The 21,914-nt window shown below is 52.8% G+C and overlaps 1 protein-coding gene across 2 annotated transcripts in view; it reads right to left on the bottom strand.

Annotated features, from left to right (window-relative positions):
* Nucleotides 1-5,693: 5,693 nt before the first annotated feature.
* Nucleotides 5,694-21,914, bottom strand: part of Flnc (filamin C) — a 27,746-nt gene continuing 11,525 nt past the window's right edge. Inside the window, 35 exon segments of one of the 2 annotated variants that reach the window (NM_001191862.1) lie at nt 5,694-6,560; nt 6,684-6,893; nt 7,662-7,880; nt 8,045-8,221; nt 8,321-8,453; nt 9,582-9,697; nt 9,890-10,027; nt 10,122-10,391; nt 10,596-10,838; nt 10,973-11,095; nt 11,188-11,340; nt 11,791-11,994; nt 12,072-12,233; nt 12,824-12,997; nt 13,086-13,214; nt 13,485-13,625; nt 13,941-14,040; nt 14,343-14,441; nt 15,024-15,271; nt 15,383-15,406; nt 15,578-15,767; nt 15,848-16,004; nt 16,443-16,566; nt 16,647-16,814; nt 17,437-17,597; nt 17,722-17,884; nt 17,983-18,156; nt 18,697-19,294; nt 19,650-19,912; nt 19,996-20,113; nt 20,315-20,484; nt 20,577-20,667; nt 20,916-21,076; nt 21,216-21,339; nt 21,572-21,715. In NM_001191862.1, coding sequence (NP_001178791.1) covers nt 6,373-6,560; nt 6,684-6,893; nt 7,662-7,880; nt 8,045-8,221; nt 8,321-8,453; nt 9,582-9,697; nt 9,890-10,027; nt 10,122-10,391; nt 10,596-10,838; nt 10,973-11,095; nt 11,188-11,340; nt 11,791-11,994; nt 12,072-12,233; nt 12,824-12,997; nt 13,086-13,214; nt 13,485-13,625; nt 13,941-14,040; nt 14,343-14,441; nt 15,024-15,271; nt 15,383-15,406; nt 15,578-15,767; nt 15,848-16,004; nt 16,443-16,566; nt 16,647-16,814; nt 17,437-17,597; nt 17,722-17,884; nt 17,983-18,156; nt 18,697-19,294; nt 19,650-19,912; nt 19,996-20,113; nt 20,315-20,484; nt 20,577-20,667; nt 20,916-21,076; nt 21,216-21,339; nt 21,572-21,715 — 6,057 coding nt within the window. In that variant the 3' untranslated portion in view covers nt 5,694-6,372. 2 annotated transcript variants of the gene reach the window in all.

Genomic DNA, 21,914 nt, shown 5'->3' with positions numbered 1-21,914 from the left:
CAGAGACGGGAACCACAGAACTACATCTCCCAGAAGGCTGAGCGTCAAAGGCCACTTGCTAGCATTCTGTCCTATACATACATACATACATACATACATACATACATACATACATACATACATACATACATACATACATACATACATACATACATACATACATACATACATACATACATACATATATTTGGTTATATTTGTGGTTTTGGAGGCGAGTGCAGGATGGCGGTGGAGCGAGCCCAAGTTTGTGAGGTCATAGTATACCCTATGGGAGTCTCCTTGGGGTTTATCTGGTCAACCCAGTGCTTTTTTTAAAATTTATTTTATTATTACTTTTTAAAGAGAGGTCTCACTATTTGCCTCCCAAGTATTAGGATATAAGGCTTGTGCCTGCCACCAAGACAAACTCCCTCCCCCCTTTTCTTGGTTTTATTTTGTAGTTTTTTTTTTTTTGAAATCTTCTATATGTTGCCTTTGCTGGCTGGAACTCAGAATATAGACCAGGTTGGCCTTGAACTTGCAGCAAGTGATCCTACTGCCTCATCCTCCTGAATGCTGCACCAGTATTTCCTGCCCCTTCATTCGTTTGTTCGAACTCTTGCCTTCATCCAGGTTTAGGGACATGGGCTACCGCAAGAAAGGATATTTCCTAGCTGGAAGGTCAAGTTCTGAATCTGAATGATGTACACATGCACGTTAACTATGATGTGGCTAACGATTACTGAATCTATATTTAATTACTAAGGAAATGGAGAGATTAATGACACTGTGCAGTGCTGTAGAGAGCCAAGCAAGGCCTCATGTTAGTTGCTAAATTTGAGAACACATAAAAACAACCCCAGCATTTAGGGGATTTGAAGCAAGAGGATGGCCACAAGCTCAAGGCCAGCTTAGAATATCATCTTAGTTACAGGTAAGAGGGGCACCAGCACATTTGAAGAGATGCCATGACCAGGGTAACTCTTACAAAGGTTACCTTTAATTGGGACTGGCTTACAGTTCAGAGGTTTAATCTATAATGGCAGGAAGCATGGCAGCACGCAGGCAGACATGGTCCTGGAGGAGCCGAGAGGTCTATGTCTTGATTTGAAGGCAGCCAGAAGGAGACTGTCTTCTGCAGGCAGTCAGGACAAGGGTCTGGATCACACTGGCCAGACTTGAGCATATAATGAGACCTCAAAACCCCACCTTCACAGTGACATACTTCCTCTAACAAGACTACACCTCTTCCAATAAGGCCACACTTTCGAATAATGCCCCTTCCCATGGGCCAAACATATTCAGACCACCACAACTATATATTAAGATTATCCTCGAGCTAACATGGTGGCTCAGAGAGTAATGGCACTTCCCACACAGCTAATGTCCTGAGTTAAATCTCTAGAACCTACATGGTGGAAGGAGAGAAGCAAGTTCTGTAAGCTGTCCTCTGATCTCTTTGCATTTGTTTTATGAAACACACACACACACACACACACACACACACGAGAGAGAGAGAGAGAGAGAGAGAGAGAGAGAGAGAGAGAGAGAGAGAGAGACTAAATAACTAAATAAATGCAAACAATTGTTTTTCTTTTCTTTTCTTTTTTTCGGAGCTGGGGACCGAACCCAGGGCCTTGCGTTTGCTAGGCAAGCGCTCTACCACTGAGCCAAATCCCCAACCACAAACAATTGTTTTTTAAAACTCATCTCCAAAAGATAAAAAAAAAAAAAAAAAAAAAACCAGGCTGCAGTGGTTCAATCTTTTAATCCAAGCACTCAGCAGACAGAGGCAGAGGCAGGCAGAGTTTAAAGCCAGCCTGGTCTACAGAGCTAGTTTCAGTATAGCCAGGGCTACATAGAGAGACCCTTTCTCGAAACACACACACACACACACACACACACACACACACACACACACACACACACACACACCACCACCACCACCACCACCACCACCATCACCACCACCACCACTACCACCACCACCAAAAGCAACAACCAAACAAACAATCAAAATTAAAGAATCTAGAAGTTTTCCTGAGGACTATAGGGGTGTTATCACCAGGTTCATCCATTAGAGCTATCCTGGAACTACATTGTGTGCAGAGGCACAGCTGAAGGGGAGAGAAGGAAACAGAGTGGTGGCTACAATGCAGGTCTGACAATAGGGAACGTGGACTAGATGGAGGTGAGAGAGTCTTAGAGCCACAGAACACAAAACTGGTTTTGAGGTTGGATGTGTTTGGGCAGCAAGCAAAGAGACCTGTCATCTAGCCGGTGTATTGGTTGGAAGAATAACATTTCTGACGGTGGTGGTGGTGGAGGTGGTGGTGGTGGTGGTGGTGGTGATGGTGGTGGTGGTGGTGCAGACTTTGAATCTCAGTGCTCTGGAGGCATAGACAAGGGGATCTCTGTGAGTTCAAGGCCAGCCTGCTCTACAGAGCTAATTCCAGAACAGCCAAGGCTACACAGAGAAATCCTGTCTTGAAAAAGACAAAACAAAAAAGTAACATTCCTTAGGGTGTAAACTCTGAAATGACTAGGTTGGAGGGGAAAGGGTCATTGTTTTTCCAACACAGACAGACAGACAGACAGAGTGGGGGAGGGGACCCATGGGTGAGGAGTGCTTGACGTATCCACATGGTCTAGTGTAGTGGTTGTGTGTACGTCTGGCAGTGCATTTGGATTGTCAACTTGACTGAATTGAGAACACTGATCCTAGGGGGCTGATGAGACATACCTTTGGTCTCCTAACAAACACAGCGAATGTGGTTGGTCCCATCACATAGGATGGGGCCCAAGACTGAGTAAAAAGGCTAAAAACGTCAAATGTGGTCTCAGTGTCCTCTGAACTGCCCAGATGTGTTTTCTGTGCCCTGATCCTCCCAGCTCCGTGTAAGCACCCTTGAACTCCTACCAACCTAGTCAAGAGCTTCTTGTTGCTGTGTCTTTCCACCATGATAGACAGACACCCTCCATCCCTTCAGGTGTGTTTCCCGTCAGGTATTTTGTCACCTATGTGGCCTGATCGGCCTGAGATTTGGGGTACACTTCAGTCTCACTTTCTGCTTTGCTGTTCCAAGGTTTCATTTTAGACTTAGCACTAAGTTCTCAGGGCTGGGTAACAGAACTCTTAAAGGATTGAGAGGAGGCCCACAGTTGCTCCACCATGGCTGGGTGAGAGTAGCTGAGCCCACTGTGAGTACTTCAAGCATCAGGGAGGGTGGCAGACCAGCTCGGTTAAGGAGGGATAGGTAGAGAGTAAGGCAGGTGGAAGGCTGTGGGTGGGAGCATTGGCTCCAGCACCTGGCACAAAGGCCTCGACGAGCACAAATGGTCAGATGCTTAAGAGGACAAATCCACCTTTAATGGGCTGGATGAGCGTTTGGAACTGAAGCACGCTGAACGCGTTTCCGCTCCTTGGTTCAACCACCATTCGTCAAATGGGACCAAGATGAGGAACTAGGGATGAAGGATTAATAGAACATGAGTTCTGCTCTCAGGAATGCCCTGCAGGGATAAGGGGAAAGTGAGACACACCCGTGGGAAGAGCAGAGATGCAAGAAAGAAAGGTTCCAGAGGTGCCTTGGGGGAGTGAGTAGAGGAGAGTACTTCTTGTCACCTACAGTGTGACAGGGGCAGGAGACACAGTTCTACACTGTCATCTGCAGCAGTCTGAAAGATTCTTTTCTGAGACTCTCTTAAGGAAAGCTGAGACTCTTTTTTTCTTTTCTCTTTTCTTTTTTTTTTGGAGCTGGGGACTGAACCCAGGGCCTTGCGCTTGCTAGGCAAGCGCTCTACCACTGAGCTAAATCCCCAACCCCGAGACTTTTTTTTTTTTTTATTTCATTGCAGAAAAGAATTTCGGGAGGGGCCAGTACAAAGCTGGGTTCAGATATATTAGAGACTCGTATAGGTTTAGCAGGGTGGTTACCCGAGAGGTGCTTGGGGAAAGGATTGGATGCATTCAAGCATGGGCGTGGCTTCTCAAGAGAGAATGAAGTGTCTCAAGCATAGCCATAAGTATTATTTTGGTGACTTCTGTAGCCACATCTCAGAGGGTTACTAAGGAGATTAAATGAGATCATAGGGTGGTTCCCCATGTGCCCTGGATAGACTTCACAGCTGATAAGTAAAACCCTAAATCTCAAGGGGAGCTTGAGGCCACCACAATGTTTTTATGGTCAACACGGCTTAGTCTTTGTTACTATTTTAACATTTTTGTTTGAAATATCTCTGCATAAAAGGAGTATTGTCTCTATGTTGGCAATCCTCACAGAAAATGTTAGCTGTGCTGGAATCCTTGAGTCTCAGACTTCAGCCAGACTCTAAGAATAAGGAGGCTTCCCTCTTTTCCTTCCTGTGTCCCGTGAGTCTTTCTATTCTGTCCCATTCTTAGGACAGGAAGGGAAAGAGAAAGCCTAAGGAGAGCATGAGGAAGCAGACAGGGCACTGAATGAAGTTTGAGGGCTGGGGTCACATTGTCTTGGGTCTCGTTGGTATCACTATGGAGTGCCAAGGGATGGGTCTATAGTGATGGGACCCACCTAATGAAGGGAGCTTTTGCCCTGCTTCTTGACTTGTTCACAAATCACCCATGCCTGTATTAGAGCTTCGGGGTTGGGGGGCTTAGGCTGGTCGTGGAGGCCATGCATACCTAGCCACAGATCTGGGCAATTACCACAGGCAGAAGTGTGCCCCAGGGAAGTGTGGAAGTTGGTGGTCGTGACTCAGGAAAGGTCAGAGAGGTTCAGGAAAGAGAAAGGGGAGCATGGGAAGGCAAGAGTGTTCTAAGGAGAGACCAGAACTGCAGCCTAGGCACCCAGAAAACCATGGAGGGTGTTGAGGCAGACAGTAAATGAGTGCACTGGCCAATCACATGTGGGGAGATAGGTATCGAGTTCAGGGTTGCATGGAGAAAACCATGTCCTGCAATGGGACTGGAGCCACAAGGGTCCTGGCTCGAAACCAGAGAGGCATGAGGCCATTAATGGGACCCTTCTTAGCTGCGTGGGACATGGAGGGAAGAGATTAGATTAGAAGTTGCTATGACATCCAGGAGACCTTGGTCAAGACTTGAAATGAGGGGGTAGTTGGCCCAGGTCTGAGAGAGGGTTTGGAGTGAGGTTCAGGATTCTCATTTGGTTTCTGGTAAAGAACATTACTGCCTAAGTCAGAGGTCATAGTGTGTGTGTGTGTGTGTGTGTGTGTGTGTGTGTGTGTGTGTGTGTGTGTGTGTGTGTTGAAAAGGGGTCTCTCTACATAGCTCTGGCTGTCCTGGAACTCACTATGTAGACAAGGTTGGCATCAAACTCCTGAATGCTGGGATTAAAGGTGTGCATGCGGCCTTGTAGTCACAGTTCCAAGAACCTAATTTGAAGAATATCCTTCAGGTTGGGCTAAATGTAAGTGGCTTTCTGGCCACCCTTAAGGGTGTCTGCTCCCATTGGTCATCTACCAAGCTTCTAGCTCATGGAAGACTACTACTTCACTAGGTCCACTTTTAGCCAATGTTTCAGAACTCCTGTCTCCCCTAGGCCCTTGCCCTCAGCCAAGGATCACGTCATCTCACCCGTGTGGCCCTGTACTCTGGATCAGGAGGTAACAATGGACAAACACACACACCATGCACTCTCCCTCTCCTTACATATATATATATATATATATATATATATATATATATATATATATATATCACATAAAGAACAGTCAGCCTTCGCAACAGCTATGCTTTATTTGGTGTTTTCCACATGTGCAAAAGTTTCCCAGAGAGTTGGGCCCCACAATGTGTAAAAAAGACCCCCAATGGGGCAGAGCTGTGTAACCATAAAAAAAAAATAGTAAGAGAAATCAGTTTCCCAGGAGGCCTGGCTTGGGTGGAGCATGTCACTCAGGGCCAGTCCGCATGCGGTGTGCTGTTTGTTCTGGAACTGCTTTCTTCTGATTGTTCTTTCTTTTCCAAGCCCCTTACTCTAGGGCTATGGCCACCAGACGGCCTGACAGAGTCCTCAGGCATGGTGGTTTGTGAGGATGACTTCTTTCACACACAGATACCCCAACTCAGTGCTTGCCCACTGGCATCAGCCCCACTATGATCCCCAGGGCTTCCCCCCAACCCGTTTAACCCCTTATATCACAGTCTCGGCCCCCAGCTTCACCAAGTCTTCCCTCAGGACACCTTTGAGGGACACTGAAACAAAACAGATAAAGGCCCGGCCCCCCACCCACCAAGTGGCACAGTGGGGTACGGGGGATTGTATCACCCCGTCACACCTAAGGCAGGTGTTTTAGTGTCTGATTCTGTGAGTGTGGATAGGGGGGTGGCACATCTGTGTGGGTATGACTTTGGCAGGAAGTGGGGGCCTGGGCTGAGGGAGGCGCTTCTGAGATTCAGGGCACATTGACCTTGAAGGGGCTTCCAGGGACACTTTCATCACCCCACTTGACAATGAGGATGTAGTCTCCTTTCTCCTTGACAGTGTAGGTGACATTGTAGACCCGGTTCCCCATGTGCTTCACATATACCTCTTCGCAGGGGGTCTTGGGCCCGTGCACACCCACCATCATCATGTTGGTACCTGGAGAGGGAGGCAGAGAGGAGTGACTCACACCAGGGCCACAAGCAGCCCACACCCCTGGCCCTGGACACCTTCCTGCTTCTTCCCCCCTCCCCCCAGACGAGCCTCTGGGATGGAACATGCCTGCTTTGCTGCAGTCCACGGTGAAGGAGTTCTTCTGACCCACAAAGGCCTGGGACAGGCCGGGGCCCCTTGTCACCACCTTGCTGGCATCTGAGGAGAACTTGGGGATGGAACTGTAGCTGGCGCCGCGGCTCGAGGAGGACTTTGTCACAGTCTCCACCAGAACTGTGGATGTTTCGTGAAGGCTGTGGCCTCCAGACAACCGGGGACCTGAAGGGTAGAGTAGGTGGCCATGGGCCTAGTCAGAGGACTTCCTGCTCTTTTCTAGGACACTGACAGTCCTCTGAGATGGGCACTGGGCAACATTGTGTGTGCTAGGCTCCCTGCTGTCCTCAGCTGCAGTTTTTGAAGAACACTACCTGTCCCCTACAGGCAGCATCTGACCAGCTCCAATCCCTGCTTACCCCTGGGTCATAGCCACTTCTGGTTCTGCCTCTCATCCTTCCAGGCTTCCTCTTGGAAGTCAAGTTAACTGACAGGGTGAGAGTATGACTTTAAAACGGAAGAAAATGGGGATATAGCTCAGTGGTAGAGCACCTCCCTAGCATGAATAAGGCTCTGGGTTCAAACCCCAGTACTGGAAAAAAAAAGATTTTCTTTTCTTTTTTGGTTTTCAAGACAGGGTTTCTCTGTGTAGTCCAGGCTGTCCTGGAACTCACTCTGTGGGGCAGGCTGGTCTCAAACTCACAGATCCACCTGCCTTTGCTCTCCAGTGCTGAGATAAAAGGCAAGCGCTTGGCAATGTATTTTTAAAGATTCATAGAATCTTTACAGAATGGGCCACGGCCTAGCCACGCCCACCTCCATCATGGCAGTCAGCCACGCCCACATCCATCATGGCAGCCGGCCACGCCCACCTCTGCCTCTAGTAGTAACTAGGACCATAACTGAAAGCAGACTACAATCAAATGGGAATGGCCACCGGAGCCAGCCATGCTGCGCTGGACTATGTGGACCTTCTTCAGCCAGGGCACTCACCTGTGACCTTTGCTTTGAAGGGACTGCCCACAATGTGCTGAGGGCCGCCATACTTGATGGCAATGAGGTAGTTGCCAGGAGCCATGGGCGTGTAAGTGACTACATGGCCCTCAGGACACTCCCGACAGTCCAGCTGCACCTTGGAAGGCCCATCGATGGTGACAGACAAGGCCCCCGAGCCTGCATTCTGGGTGTTAACAATGAACTCTGACGATACACCTGGAGGACAGAGGGAGCGAGCTGAAGATAAGGAAGAACGCAGCCCAGGGTAGGGCCCTGGGTTCCTTGGGAAACACCAGGTTAGTACCAACAAGTTCCCAACCTACCAAGGCGTGCCTGATCCCCCCAAATCCAACCCTGCTCCCCTCGGTTCAGATGCTCACCCGTAGTGCCTCCTTCAAGCCCAGGCCCATAAGCTGACACCAAGCCTGGGTCCCCAGCTTGGCTCTGCTCCCCAACGCGGATCTTGAAGGGGCTTCCAGGGATGTGGGCACCGTTGAACTTGACATCAATTGAGTGGACACCGTTCTCATGGGGGATGAAGCGGATGGTATGCTTATCTGTGAAGCAGAAGGTTGGTGAGTGAGCCTCCATGTTTCTTCACCCCTTTGCCAGAGATCCAGGTCTGACAGGAGATGGCAGAGACAGGGCCAGCTTACCACTGTCCAGTTCAGAGACATAGCACTCCTCCACAGCTCCTGAGGGTGTGTGTACCCGGGCATCGATCACGCCACGTGCCCCATTAAGCTGCACCGCAAAAGATGCTGGCTGGTTCACCTTAAGCCCTGTCTCCTGCAAAGACCACAGAGCACAGTCAGAGTCCTGGGAAGCTGAGGCTAGACCAGTCCTCTCTGCAGCTCAATGCTGCTCTTACTGTAGAGCCAGTCCAATGCTCCCACCTCTCCAGCCCGGTCGCTGCCTGCCAGCCCAGATTGCAGGGAAGGGCCGAGATGGCAACGGCTGCTCTGCCATTCTCTGCATCCGCCTGTAGGCACCCTCCTAGCCATGCTGGGTACCACAGTGGGTGAGGAGTGGTGTACCCCTGCCTCAGCTGAGGAAGCAGAGGCCAGACACCGAGGAGTGCAGGCCTAGTAGAGCTTGACAGCGCTGTGTGGGCTGCAGGCCCAGACGAGCTTGGATGTGGCAGGCTGAGTGTAGATTGCCCCAAGAAGGGAGTGACCAAGGGGGAGCACTGGAGAGAGCACCAGAAGGGCTCGGGGGTATGAGGATGGAAGCCTGGGCTAGAGTGGAGGGCTCGCTGTTGGCTGATAGGACTGCACTGAGGGTCAGCTAAAAGAATGGGGCGAGGGGCTGGAGAGATGGCTCAGTGGTTAAGGGCACTGACTGCTCTTCCAGAGGTCCTGAGTTCAAATCCCAGCAACCACACGATGGTTCACAACCATCTGTAATGGGATCCGATGCCCTCTTCTGGTGTGTCTGAAGACAGTGACAGTGTACTCATATATAATAAATAAATCTAAAACAATGAATGTGGGGGTAGCGTTCTCTGTCCTCTCCTCATGCTCTTTGACAGTGTTTCCAGTTGCCAGCGTGGCCTGCTGAAAGCCTGCATGGTGTACATCCCCACATGGCAGAAGGAGAGGGGACCTTTCTAGATGTCACACCAGGAAGAAGTACAGCCCAGTGCAGCGGTAGGAGGGGTATAGCCCAGTCTACATGTGCTTGCTCTGGAGTCCTCTGCAAACTCGCTGACGTTTATTTGGTGTTGATTTCATGTGCTTATTCACTGGGATTCACTGAGATGTGGACATGCTCCCCGAAAGGGCCCTGACCCACACTGCATGTAGTGGGAGAAGGGACTGCAGCCAACTCATCCACCAAGCTGTCACTGGCCATGTGGGCCTGCCCTCCTAGACCCCTGCCTATCTCCCAGGCCAAGTTCCCAACCGTGGCACAGACCTGGAGGCTGGTGACGGTGAGGCGGCGAGCATCATCTGAGAGGGAGGCCACAGGCACCACAAAGGGGCTGTCTGGGATGTGCTCATCATTGAACTTGATGGAGACCTCATAGTCACCTGGGGAAGGAAGCTAGTCAGCACCCTTTCCATGATAAGGGCGGAAGGAACCCCCAGCCCAGCCTCAGGGCTCAGCTCTGAGTGGGTGAAGGAACTTGGGGTGCAAAGGGAGTAGTAACTGGTGGGGGGGAGTCCCAAAGCCCATTGGTCAGCAAGTAGAAACCCTCTCCCCACTCAAGTGTGAGCATTTACCTGGCTCCTGGACAACATAGGAGACACCACAAGAACCATCTTTGCGGTCTTCGAATGCGATCTCTGCCTTGCTGGGACCTTCCACAGCAATGGACAGGCCCCCAGCTCCAGCTTCTCGGGTCCAGATGCTAAACTCAGCTGGACGGCAATAGGGTAGGGGTGGCGTCTTAGTGCTGTTGCCCCTCACATTGGCTGCCCTGGCCCCCAGCTCCCCCTGGCTTCAGCCCCTTACCTGGCACACCAGCTACACCTCGCTCCAGCCCTGTGCCTCCAGCCCGCACCTTGTGGGCACCACCTTCACCTAGCGGACCCACGGTGAACTGAAAAGGGCTTCCAGGCACATGTTGGCCCCGGTACTTGACAGCGACTGTGTGGGGGCCCATCTCCTGGGGCACAAAGCGCACACTGTATGCGCTGTCTTCTCCCTCAACGATCTCTGCGGCTTCTGTCTTGCCAGATGGACTGGTCACCTGGGCTGTCATGTCCTGAGAGCTGGCCTCACCTGAGGGGTTGGAGTGATGTCAGGCCAACAAGAGGCTGTATCTGTTCTCCGTGGTCTCCTCCCTCCTCGGTGAACCCCATTCTCTGCTCAGACCTGTCCTGGCCATCTAGGCCAAGGTGGCCAGGGATGAGGCCATTCTATCTCACAGAACAGGAGGCCCCAGCCTCCCTATGAGGGCCCGGATTCCCAGTGCTCTCTGCTTACCTTCCTGCTGTCGGGTGATGCTTCCAAAGGAGCCCAGGCGTTCCCGGCCGAGAAAATCGCCAAAAACAGCAGGGAAAGGGTCTCCGCCGACCTGAGTGGACTCCTCCACCCGGACTTCACGCTTGGTCTCCCCACCCCGAGTCTTGCTGATCTCTGTCCGCTCCGTGCGGGTGTACGTGTGACTGCTACGCGTGAAGGTGCGAGTCAGGCGCTCCTGGGCGGACACCATCTGAAACCAGTTTCCTATAGAAAGCCCCGTGGTGGGAGTGAGGAGGGAGGCAGCAGGACAGAGGCCCCAGGGTAGGCTCAAGGCGGCAAGGGCATCCCATGGCCACCCCTGCTCCACCCTGGCTCCTCTCTGCCTTTGCAGCATCTACCTGGGATCTTGAGGTTGAGGTCACAGGTGCTACCAATGGTGGCGATGGAAGGCGCCTGTCTGCGCCGGGTGATGCTCTCCTTCATGCGTCCCTCGCCAGTCACCTTCACGGTGAAGGGACTTCCTGTGAGTGAGAGAGAAAAAAGACTCAGGTTCACAGGTCACCTGCCTGGTCACCGGATTTGTCTCCTACTGAGTCCCCGCCCAGAGCCTCACCAGGCACGTGTTTGTCAGCAAACTTAATGTTGATGATGTAGGTGCCAGGTTCAGTTGGACAGTAGGTGACTTTGCAGGTACCGTCTTCCATATCCTCACAGTTAATGTCCACCTTGCTAGGACCTTCGATGCTCAGCCCCAGGCCTCCGTAGCCTAAGGGATGTGAGAAAGATGTCTCCCCTGAGCCCATGATACCTGCACCCACACTGCTCTCCTGTCCCGTGCAGAAGGCTCTGCCTAGGACAGACGTCAAATGAGTGTAGGGACCGCTAAGGAAAATGGCACCATGAGATGTGGAGAGGTGATCCAGTGTTTGTCATCAAGGCTTACTAAAGAGGCCTTCGGGAAAATTCCATACCTTGGACCTCTTGGATTCTAGTGAGTGGAGACTAACAAGCTCAGGACAGCTGAGCTTTCTCTCAGCTGTGACAGAGCTGACTGACGGGGGACATTCGCTTCCCCCCAGTGGGCTCTAGACTGAATCCCAACAGATCCAAGAAGCTCAGGGCAGGAGGGTGTGGCCAGAGGGGGAGGTTATGGGCAGGAAAGGGACAAGAATTTGTGGAGTGCTAATGATATGGGGGGTTCTGTGTCAAGAAGTACCTGCATTGCGAGTGTCCACAATGAACTCTGCCACTTGGAAGGTCTGTCCCTCGGAAAGGCCCTTGCCCCAGACTCGAACTTTGCTGGCATCGCCGATCTCCGAAGGCCCAACCAAAATCTTAAAGGGGCTGTTGGTGACGTGCTTGCCACTCTTGCGTACGCTCACCACATGCTCACCGACCTCCTTGGGGGTAAAGGAGATCCCTGTGGAGAGGGGACAGTAAGCAGAACATCCCCGAGGCCTCCCTGACCCAGGTACACCCAGGAGGCACTGCACTCACCAATGTGCCTGTTGGGCAAGCGCTTCAGCAGGCACGGCTCCTCATTGCCTGAAGGAGCACGGATACTGGCTGTCAGCTGGCTGAGGTCACCCTCTGTGATCTTCAGTGACACATCGGTGGAGGTGCCCACATTAAGCTGGGACGTTCTCATTGAGTCGTCACCTGGGATACAGTTGGGACAGATCAGGATGTCGGCTCCAGACAGACTCTAGCATCCCTGGTCTGCATTCACCTTAACTACTAACAGCCTCAGAGGGACCCAGCATCCCTGTGCACTGTGCCTGTCTCAGTCCTGGGGAGGCTAAGTCTGTCCTTGAACCTTTATGTATTTGGTCCTGAGTCACATGGACCAGATGCTCTCTCTATGGCTCTGATCACAGTGCTAATTTGTCTCTGGGTTTTCTCAAAACAGTGTCAATATTTCAAGAGTAACTTGAAAACTGAAATAATAAAATATTTTTTCTTTTTTGTTGTTTGTTTGTTGTTTTTGGTATTTGGAGACATGGTCTTTCTATGTAGGCTTGGCTGACCTAGAGCTCTCTGTGTAGACTAGGCTGGCCTTGAGCTGACATAGATGATCACGTTTTTCAAAGCATGGACTGGTGGGATGTTCCTTGCCTGTTGTGGAGAACAGCATCCTTACATTTACTCCAGATGTTCTCCTCCCCTCAGCAGCCTCTGTCCAAATGTCCTGGGTGAGCTGACTTGAGTGTGTGTGGGGCAGGGTGCCCATGCCTGAATGTCCGTCTCACCTGTGATCTTGGCCGTGAAGGGGCTCCCTGGGATATGCTTGTCGTCAAAGCGCACAATGATGCTGTAGTCTCCAGGTGCTGTGGGTAGGTAGGACACGGTACAGGTGCCATCTTTGTTGTCCTTGCAGGTGATCTCCGCCTTGGATGGGCCCTCCACAGCCAGTGACAGCCCCCCTGTAAGCGAAAGTGGCTGAGATCAGAGTCTATCCCTGTGCCTACAAACCTGGCAAGTCCCCTCACCTCTTTCGGCAGTTCTCCTCACCTTCCCCAGCGTCTTTGGTGACAATTGTGAAGGTGGCAGGCTTGTTGACCATGCCATGGCTCAGACCTGGCCCATAGGCACTGACATGCCCGCTGTTGATGGCATCCACATAGAACTGCAGAGGGCTCCCTGGGTAGTGACAGGTGGAGCTGGATTAGCATAGGGACAGGGGCTTCCCACAGCCATGTTGGCCCCCAGCATCTTCAACAGCTTTGGATTTTGGAGCCCCGTGCCTCTGCTACATGGACTTAGAAGCCCATTACCATCAAGAAACACATTTCCCAGAACCTTCTTTGGTGCCTGTACATGGCAGTGCTTACATATGTATTTAAAGGAGGCTGGCAGGACCAACATGGTGTTGGCTCCTCTTACCGTGGTCTCACCCTGCTCCCAACTCACCAGGGATATGGTTGCCATCATACTTGATTCCCATCTGGTGCAGGCCTTTCTCTGTAGGTGCGTATCTCACTGTGATGGTACCGTCCTTGTTGTCAGTGATGTTGGGACGTGCTGTTTTACCAGAGGGCATCCGGACCTCCCCTGAAAGGCAGACATACTTACATGTAGGTAGGACACTAGTTTCTCCCAACACATGTCCCTGATGTCCCAGGGCCTGTTCTCAAGTGGCTCTGCTTTCCCCAGAGGCCAGACACTGGGAAGCAGCCCATTCAGGAATAGAAGGACTAGGAGACAGAAGGCTTGAACTTGAGTTCTCATTCTGCCCAACTTGTGAGACGCAACCTAATTTGTTTCCCCTCTCTGGGCCCTAGGTCTCATCCCTGCAATGATCTTAGCTGAAAGGCCAGGAAGCGTTCTCAGTTCTCAACAGAGTCTCACGTGTGGTGCACCCATTACCTGTCAGCTCCCCTTTCTGCACAGTGAATGGGATGACCAAGTTGAAAGGCCTCAGCATGGACTCCAAAGGCTCCACAGGAACCACGGGCTCCTCTGTGGCCTGTAGCAGGTGAGAGGAAAGAGAAGGCTGTAGTCGGTGGAGAACGCCGGGGAGTGTGGCCTGCCTCAAGACTGAAGTCAGAGAGAACGAAGAAAGAACAAGGTTAATAGTGAGACACCAATGGCAGAAGATGCGTCAGCTGCAGGAGAAGGGGTGCCATACTCAGATTTGGGCTCCCTCTGCCCATCCTAATGCCTGCATTCCCCAAGAGGCCCAACCATGGCCCAAGCCTGCAGAACAGAAGGAAGAATGAAGAAAGTAGGGAGAAGGATGACGAGGCCTGTCGTGGGAAGCTCTAGTACCCAGTGTGTGGGGCAGGTGCCAGGCCGAAGTGGGGCATATGGCTGGTGCAGCTGCAGCACTTCCGCAGGCTCCTCCACATGAGGCAGCGGGTCACATGCCTGGGGAATAAGGCACAGGGTGTACAATGTGGGGGGACCTAGATCTCAGAACCAACTCTCAGAATGGCCTAGGACTCAAGTCCTGGGTGGGTATCTCAGGTGTTCTATCCTTGTCCTGCAGGGCCACCCCTGTAGAAACAAGAGCTAAGGACAGTGGCCCAAAGGTCAGAAAAGAACACAGTGAGCTCCTTCAGAGAGGGATGATACCTCTCTGGTCAAAAGCAGAGCTGCACCACCTCCCTGCACATTGGAAGGCTACAGGAAATACAAAGGCTCATTCTAGAGTACTCTGGCTCCAGGATCTGTTTATCAGACATGGGGACAAGTTCTCTGACTCCTTGAGGACAGCTCCTAGGATCCCTTGCAGCTACTGAGAGGCATATTCTGAGTCCTTGAGGACAGCTCCTAGGATCCCTTGCAGCTACTTAGAGGCATATTCTCTGATTCCTTGAGGACAGCTCCTAGGATCCCTTGCAGCGACTAAGAGGTATATTCTCTGATTCCTTGAGGACAGCTCCTAGGATCCCTTGCAGCTACTAAGAGGCATATTCTGCATAACATGCACCATGGCCATGAGCTTACCAGCACATGGAAGGGGCTGTTGGGAATGTGTTCACCCCCAAAGCGGATGGTGATGACATATTTGCCCGGCTCAGGTGCTGTGTAGTAGATATCAAAGGTACCATCGTGGTTCTCAACTACATCCACATCGAGCTCTGCCCCGTCAGGTGTGGATACTGTGCAGGTCACCTTCCCCTTGCCTGCTGCCTTGGCATCCACTGTAATCACAGTCTCCTCTCCAATCTGGATTCTGGGACCCAGGCAGGCACCTACCACATGAAAAAGCCAGATCAGGGGCTGTGGAGGCCATGTCCAGCTCCCCCTTTCCCGGCTGCTCCCACAGCCTCCAGCCCTTAGTAAAGAAAGAAAAAGTTACTCACCCAGTCCATGGCCTCCAATGGATACTGGAAATAGAGAAGAAAGTTAGGTCATTAAGGTTCAAGATGACCTAGAGGTGGTGGGGGCTGGGCTGGGCAAAGAGTATAGACTATTTGCCAGCATGGCCCCAGGACTGGGCTGGGAGACTGAATGCACTCTAAGGGGCTGACGAGAAGGGACTCAGAGTTGGTACTCACCTGTAACAAGGCACTTGCTGGCATCCCCTGTAGGCAGGGCGTGGATACGGAAGGGTGAGTAAGGGATCTCATCGCCGCCATACTTGATGGTGATGGTGTACCGACCACTCATGTCTGGCAGGTAGGACACGGTGTATGTGCCATCCCCATTGTCTCGGATGTTGGCCTTCTTGGGTTTACCCTCGGGATCCTAGAGGAGAAGGAGAGGTCAGGCCTACCTATGTCCACAGAGGATATATATGCTGGGCAGGGGGCTGTGCCTAGACTTACCAGGATCTGGACTGTGAGAAGCCCCTCACCAGCATCACGAGCATCAATGGTGAACTCCACGGGCAGGCTGGCGGGGATGCCGGAGGCATTGAGGCCAGGGCCACTGGCCCGCACTTTGCTGGCATCGTGGGCCGGAAGCACTTTGATCTTGAAAGGGCTTGAGAAACAGAAGGAGCGGACAGTTGTCAGGGAGTTGGAGCTTGAGATATGTGAGCCTTCCCACATGGGCAGAAGGAGTGACTCTGCAGGGCAGCCCTGAAGGCCTGCTTCCCAGGACATCTTGAATCTTGGAGAAGGGTCACTGAAGGACCCATGGAACATAGATAGTGTTTTCTCCAAAGGAAGATGCTGTTAATTGTTTAAAGAGTCTGCACACTTTCTGTGGCTCTTTTCCTTGATGCTTATCTGGTGCTGAAGCTAGTGGGGTGATATTACCTTCTGGGTAGGGAACCTTGGAGTGGGGTAGGATGGGGTAGTCCCTGAAGGAGGTTTAGACAAATAAGGGGGGGGGGGACTCTGCCCAAGTCCTGGCCTTGAAGGTTAGGCCCTAGGAGAAGCTCTAGCTCAGCATGGATTGGTCAAGGCTGGCCCTCACCTGCGTGGCACCTCCTGGTCAGCATACTTGACAGCTACTGTATAGGGTCCGTCAGTGGCAGGCGTGTAGTGGACAGTGTGGGTACCGTCGCCATTGTCACGCACCTCCACAGGCTCAGCCACACCTGGGCAGAGGCAGAGGAGTGTCAACAGGGCCTCCTGGAACCTCCCCTCCCTCCCCTCTTTCACTCCAGACATTCCATACCTGTGGGTCCCAGCACTGCCACCTGTAGAGGGGCCCGGCCAGCTTGACTGCAGTCCACTGTGAAGGTCTGAGGTACCCGAGCCCTGACGCCAGTCCCTAGCCCTGGCCCTGAACACTTCACCTTCCCAGGGTCCACAACATCCTTCACAGGAACTCGGAATGGGCTTCCTGGGAGAGTGAGAACAGAGATGGTGGAGGTCAGCCTCTCCCCACTCCCTGGCACAGTTTGTCTTCCCGCACTGAGGATCTGTGGAGCAGGCAACCTCCCTGCTGCTGAGAGGCCCACTGAGACAGAGCAACATGAGAAGCAGTTTGGAACTTGCTGAGAAATAAAAAAAGAGAGTAAGCGAATTTGACTGCAGAACGAGGCAGGGCAAACCTCACCTTCTTAGACTCAGCCTGGGAAGAAAGCCCTCCTAAATCTTTAAAATGTTAACAATGGAATTAAAAAAAAAAAAACCAGCTTATGTCTTTTGACATTGTAGCTGAAATATGAAGAGGACACAGAATTAAATAAGAGGAAGCAGTGTCTTGTTTTAGCAGACCTCTTCCTACAATAACAGAAGACATGACATACCCTAGCAGTTGGGCTTTGGACAGCAAATCCTGCCAGTGGATCTGTATGAGCAAAGTCTGGTGCAAGGGCCTCTGAGAATGAACTGGAATGTTCTCACATCCACAGCACCTCCTGCCCTGCCTCTTACCCTCTGCAAATCTCCACATCCCTTTCCTCATGACCTCAGCATCCCATCACCCTCTTCCCAGAGCCCATCCCCCACTTTTTGCCCACCTGGGATGGGTTGTCCCCCAAAGGTGATGTTGACATCATAGTCCCCAGGAGTGAAGGGGACGTACTCCACAGTGCAACTGCCATCTTTGTTGTCCTTGCAGGACATCTTAGCTTCTGAGGGGCCCTCGATGGCTAGGCCAAGGCCTCCTGTGCCAGCACCCCTATAAAAGAACACTTCTGTCAGCTGTTCCAGAGCCAATGAGAGGTATGGAAGGGATTGGGGGACAGGGAGGAGAAAAGAGGGCAGGCTGAGTCAAGGTCAAAGCTAGGCAGAGAAAAGGATACCTAGTTTCCACAGTGAAGCGGTTGGCCTTGTTGACCAAGCCACCCTCTAGGCCTGGTCCGAAGGCCCGGACTCGGGTGGGGTCACAGCCCTCCGTCACACCCACTCGGAAGGGGCTCTTGGGCACGGCTACTTCGTCATACAGCACCTCCACCAAATGCACACCTGGAAACCAGTCACTGAGTCAGTCAAGGAGAGCAGAACCCCCATCCCTGCCCACCCGGGAATTCTGTGAGCCATCCCCTCTCCCACGAATTCCCTACCCTCTTCGTAGGCCGTGTACTGCACCCGGTAGGTGCCATCCCCGTTGTCTGTCACATAGGTATCTGTCTTAGCACCCGAGGGGTTGAGCACACGAGCTGTCACGTGGTTGCCACCTGTAGCTGTCAGAGATCTTGCATCCACAGTAAATTCGGTGGTCACCTCCCGCAGGACACCTAGATCCAGAGGACCATGCTTGGTCTCCATGCAGCCCCCTCTTCATCCCTCACTCCACAGCTCTCCCTTCAAGCAGAGCCGAGCCACCTCTCTGCACCCTTGCGGGTCTCAGGCCTTCCCTCCTCCTCCGCCCTCCTCACTATCTGGTGCCATCCGGAGCAGGACTGTGTCTTCCATGCCTGTGCCCAGCTTAGTCCTAGTTGAGTCCGGCTCTCTCGCGAGCAGCACATTCATGTAACTACCTCTGATCCCCGACAGCCCCTAAGACAGCTTAGCCACTGTTTCCCTTGTACACGGTCAGCTTTAGTAGGTCCGAGATGTCTTAAATTGATGAGTTCAAAGGTCTCCCCAGAAAAGTGCCCAGGGGCAGACGCTGTTCCTCACAAGAGCAGAGACTGACCTTCACGCCCCCTTTTGGACCCCCTTGGTCCCTTTCTGGTGTGTTGAGCTCCTGAAACCTCCAGCTGCCCATCCCCCCGATCTCCTCCCTCCTTCCAGGCCTAGCCCCATAACGTGACACTGTGCTGCTCCTCTCTTACCATGTGGTTCCACACCAGGCCCAGAGACCTTGATGCCACTGGTATCAACTGCAGGCTGCACGTGGACACGGGTGGGGAACTTGGGTATGGGGTGGCCGCCATACTTGATGGTGATGGTGTAGGTGCCTGGGAAGGCAGGACTGTAGGTGATGTGGTAGGTGCCATCCGCGTTGTTGTGGATCAGCACCTCCGCTTTGACACCAGCGTCTGACAGGATCTCGATGGTCAGCTCGGCCTCGCCCGCTTCCGAGCAGTCCACAGTGAAGGTGGCTGCCTCTCCGGCCTTGCCACGCTCCAGGCCTGGCCCACTGGCCCTCACCTTGCTTGGGTCGAACACAGGCTGGATGGTGGCCTTGAAGGGTGAGCCAGGGATGTGGGCTTCAGCGAACAGGATATTGATGGTGTACTCGCCTGGCTCTGTGGGCAGGTAGCTAACTGCACAAGATCCATCACCATTGTCTTGGCACTCGATCTTGGCTTCGCAGGGGCCCTCGACAGTCAGCCCCAGGCCTCCTGTGCCGGCCCCCTTGGTGTCAATGGAGAATGGTGCCGGGGTGCCTACTAGCCCACCCTTGAGACCAGGGCCATACGCGCAGACCTAGGAAGATGAACAAGTTTGTTAGTCCTCACCTTGGTTTCTCATAAGCTCCTAGCCTTGGCTGCCACCCAGCTAAGCACCTTGAGCTGTAGCAGCTACTGCATTGTCTTTACAGCTCCAGGAGAGGACACGGAGACAGAGATGAAGTAACAGTGAGATTCAAGCTCAGGTCAGATTACAAGGCCAGCTCTGAACAACTAAGCTGTCTCTACGGCAGCCCTACATAGAGGATGGTCCTGGCTCTGGATGTGCCTGCTCCAGGCACATGTATCCTTCTGGCCTCTGACTAGAATACATCCATCTTTTCTACTACCAGCCCCCAACTCCTGGATCCCACCGGCTTCCATATATTTACCTTGGAGGGGTCAGGGGGCAGGACGCCTTCCACAGCAAAGGGGCTGCCAGGCACTGGGTGACCATCATAGGTGATGTCCACCTTGTAAGGTCCTTCTTCAGGGGGCATGTAGCGGACAGCCTGGGCTTCTGCTCCACTCCCAGGTTCCAGCTTGCAGGGGATAGGCCGTCGGGAGGGTGAGGTCATCCGCACATCTAGTTGGCCCTGACCACCAGCCCCTCTGGTGTTCACCAAGAACGCTTGTTCCTCTCCCACAGCTACCTCTGAGTGGAGGGCAAGGGATATTGTGAGTAGATTCCAGTGGCTCACCAAGCACCCCTGAACCCCAGAGTGGCTCTTCACTTACTGCTGTTCAGGCCTTGGACTTTGACTTTGCTGAGGTCCAGTGGGGGTGCCACATTCACCACGAAGGGACTTTTGGGGACAGGGTCTCCACCGTAGGTCACCGTTACTGCCATGTTGCCCTATTGGGTAAAGGAGAAAGTCAGAATGGCTTAGATAAAATCCAGGGACAACTCCTTAGACGCTGCCATTCACTGACCTAGAGCAAGAGTGGACAGGACATAGGAAGTGGCCAAGGGCCCAGAATGGGTCTGATGAGGCCAAGGAGGTTACATTCAGGTGCCGTCGGCAGCAGAGGGTAAGGGGGAGGGGATGAGACATACCTGCTGGACAGCAGTGTACTTGACAGTATACGAATAGTCATGGTTGTCGATGATTTCAAAGTCTCGCACAGCCTCGCCCTTGGCTGCCCCAGCGAAGTGCACGTCCAGTTTGGCCTTGCCAGCTCCCTTGGTCAGCACAGTGAAGTGAGTTGGCTTTCCGACTTCCACACCTGGACGCCCCCAAGAGATGCCAGTGAGGGTCTGGGGACCAATCAGCCCCAACCCCAACTCATACCAGCTCCATCGTTGTCCAGACAGCTACCTGTGCGGCTCAGCCCAGGGCCCTCAGCCTTGACCTTGCTAGCATCGTGGGACGGGTCCACCTTGATGTGGAAGGGACTGGCAGGGATTTCCTGGATGTGGAAAAGGCTTAGTCAGGTTTCTCAGGGGACATTGTTGAATTAGATGCTCGTCAGGTCATCTACCCAGGTTCTCGGTGAGGGTAAAGTACCATTGTGTTGGCCAAGGCACCCACGAAGGACTCACTCCACAGCCTCTGTGTAATTGTGTTCTGCCCCAGAAGCAACTCATTTCCAACTGCCTTCCCAGACCTTTAGCATGCAAGCCCACAGCTACCAACTGTAGCGGAGGGCTACCGTACCTGGTTGGCAAACAGCACCATGATCGTGTAGTGGCCGGCCCCTGGGGGTGTGTACTTGACTGTGAAGGTGTCATTGTCATTCTTGATGATGTCAAAATCGATGTCAGCTTCCGCGGGCCCCACCACGCCAGGGGCACATTTGATGCCAATGCTCACATCACCTGAGGGGAGGAAGGGCCCCGACTGTGCGTGAGGCCAAGAGCTTCTCCCCGTAGAGGCTCCTAGAACTGTGCCCAGGCAACTGGTCCCAGTGGACCAAGCCCTTCCCGCCCAGAACACACTCCCGAGGGAGTGGCTCACCTTGCCCAGCTTCACTGCAGTCCACTGTGAAATAGGTGGGTTCGTTGGCTTTCAGGCCTGTCTTCTCCACTCCAGGGCCATATACTTTTACCCGCTCAGGATGGCTGCCTTCTCCTACATTCACCTGTGTGGGGGCAGGGGTTTTATGCTCAGGGAGTAGGCACTGCTCAAGGCTAACCCTTCCCAGCAACTCCCCACCCCCAGCCTCAGATGGACCAGTCTTAGTCTCTTTGTGGGGGCCTTGAGGAAGGGAAATACGCAGAGCATCCAGGACAGCCAAAAATCTATTGCACGGGTAGGGCCCACATTGCTTGGGACTCCTGATAGTGTACAAGGAACAGTATTGGAAGACATACCCTGAAGGGGCTCTTGGGCACGTTGACACCTCCCCAAGAGATAATGACGGTATGCTTAATGGGCTTGGTAGGCACGTAGGAGCAGCGGAAGGTGCCATCACCATTGGGGATCACCTTGATGTCGATGGGGCAGCCATCTGCATCCTGTGGGAACCAGCCAAGCAAAGTTCACGGTCAATGTTCAGCAGAGAAGGCCACAGGTCTCTCAGTGCGCCCTCTGCTGGATCGGGCAGACCCTGCACTTCTGTATTCCCAACCAATATCTATACAGGCACTCAAGGTCCAGCCACTGATGTCAGACCATGAGCCTAGCGCCACGTGCTTTGGTGGCCAGTACCTGACT

This window comes from Rattus norvegicus, chromosome 4 (genome assembly GCF_021556685.1).
Source record: "Rattus norvegicus strain SHRSP/BbbUtx chromosome 4, alternate assembly SHRSP_T2T, whole genome shotgun sequence".
NCBI lineage: Eukaryota > Metazoa > Chordata > Mammalia > Rodentia > Muridae > Rattus > Rattus norvegicus.
This window is presented reverse-complemented; position numbering and strand designations above follow the sequence as displayed.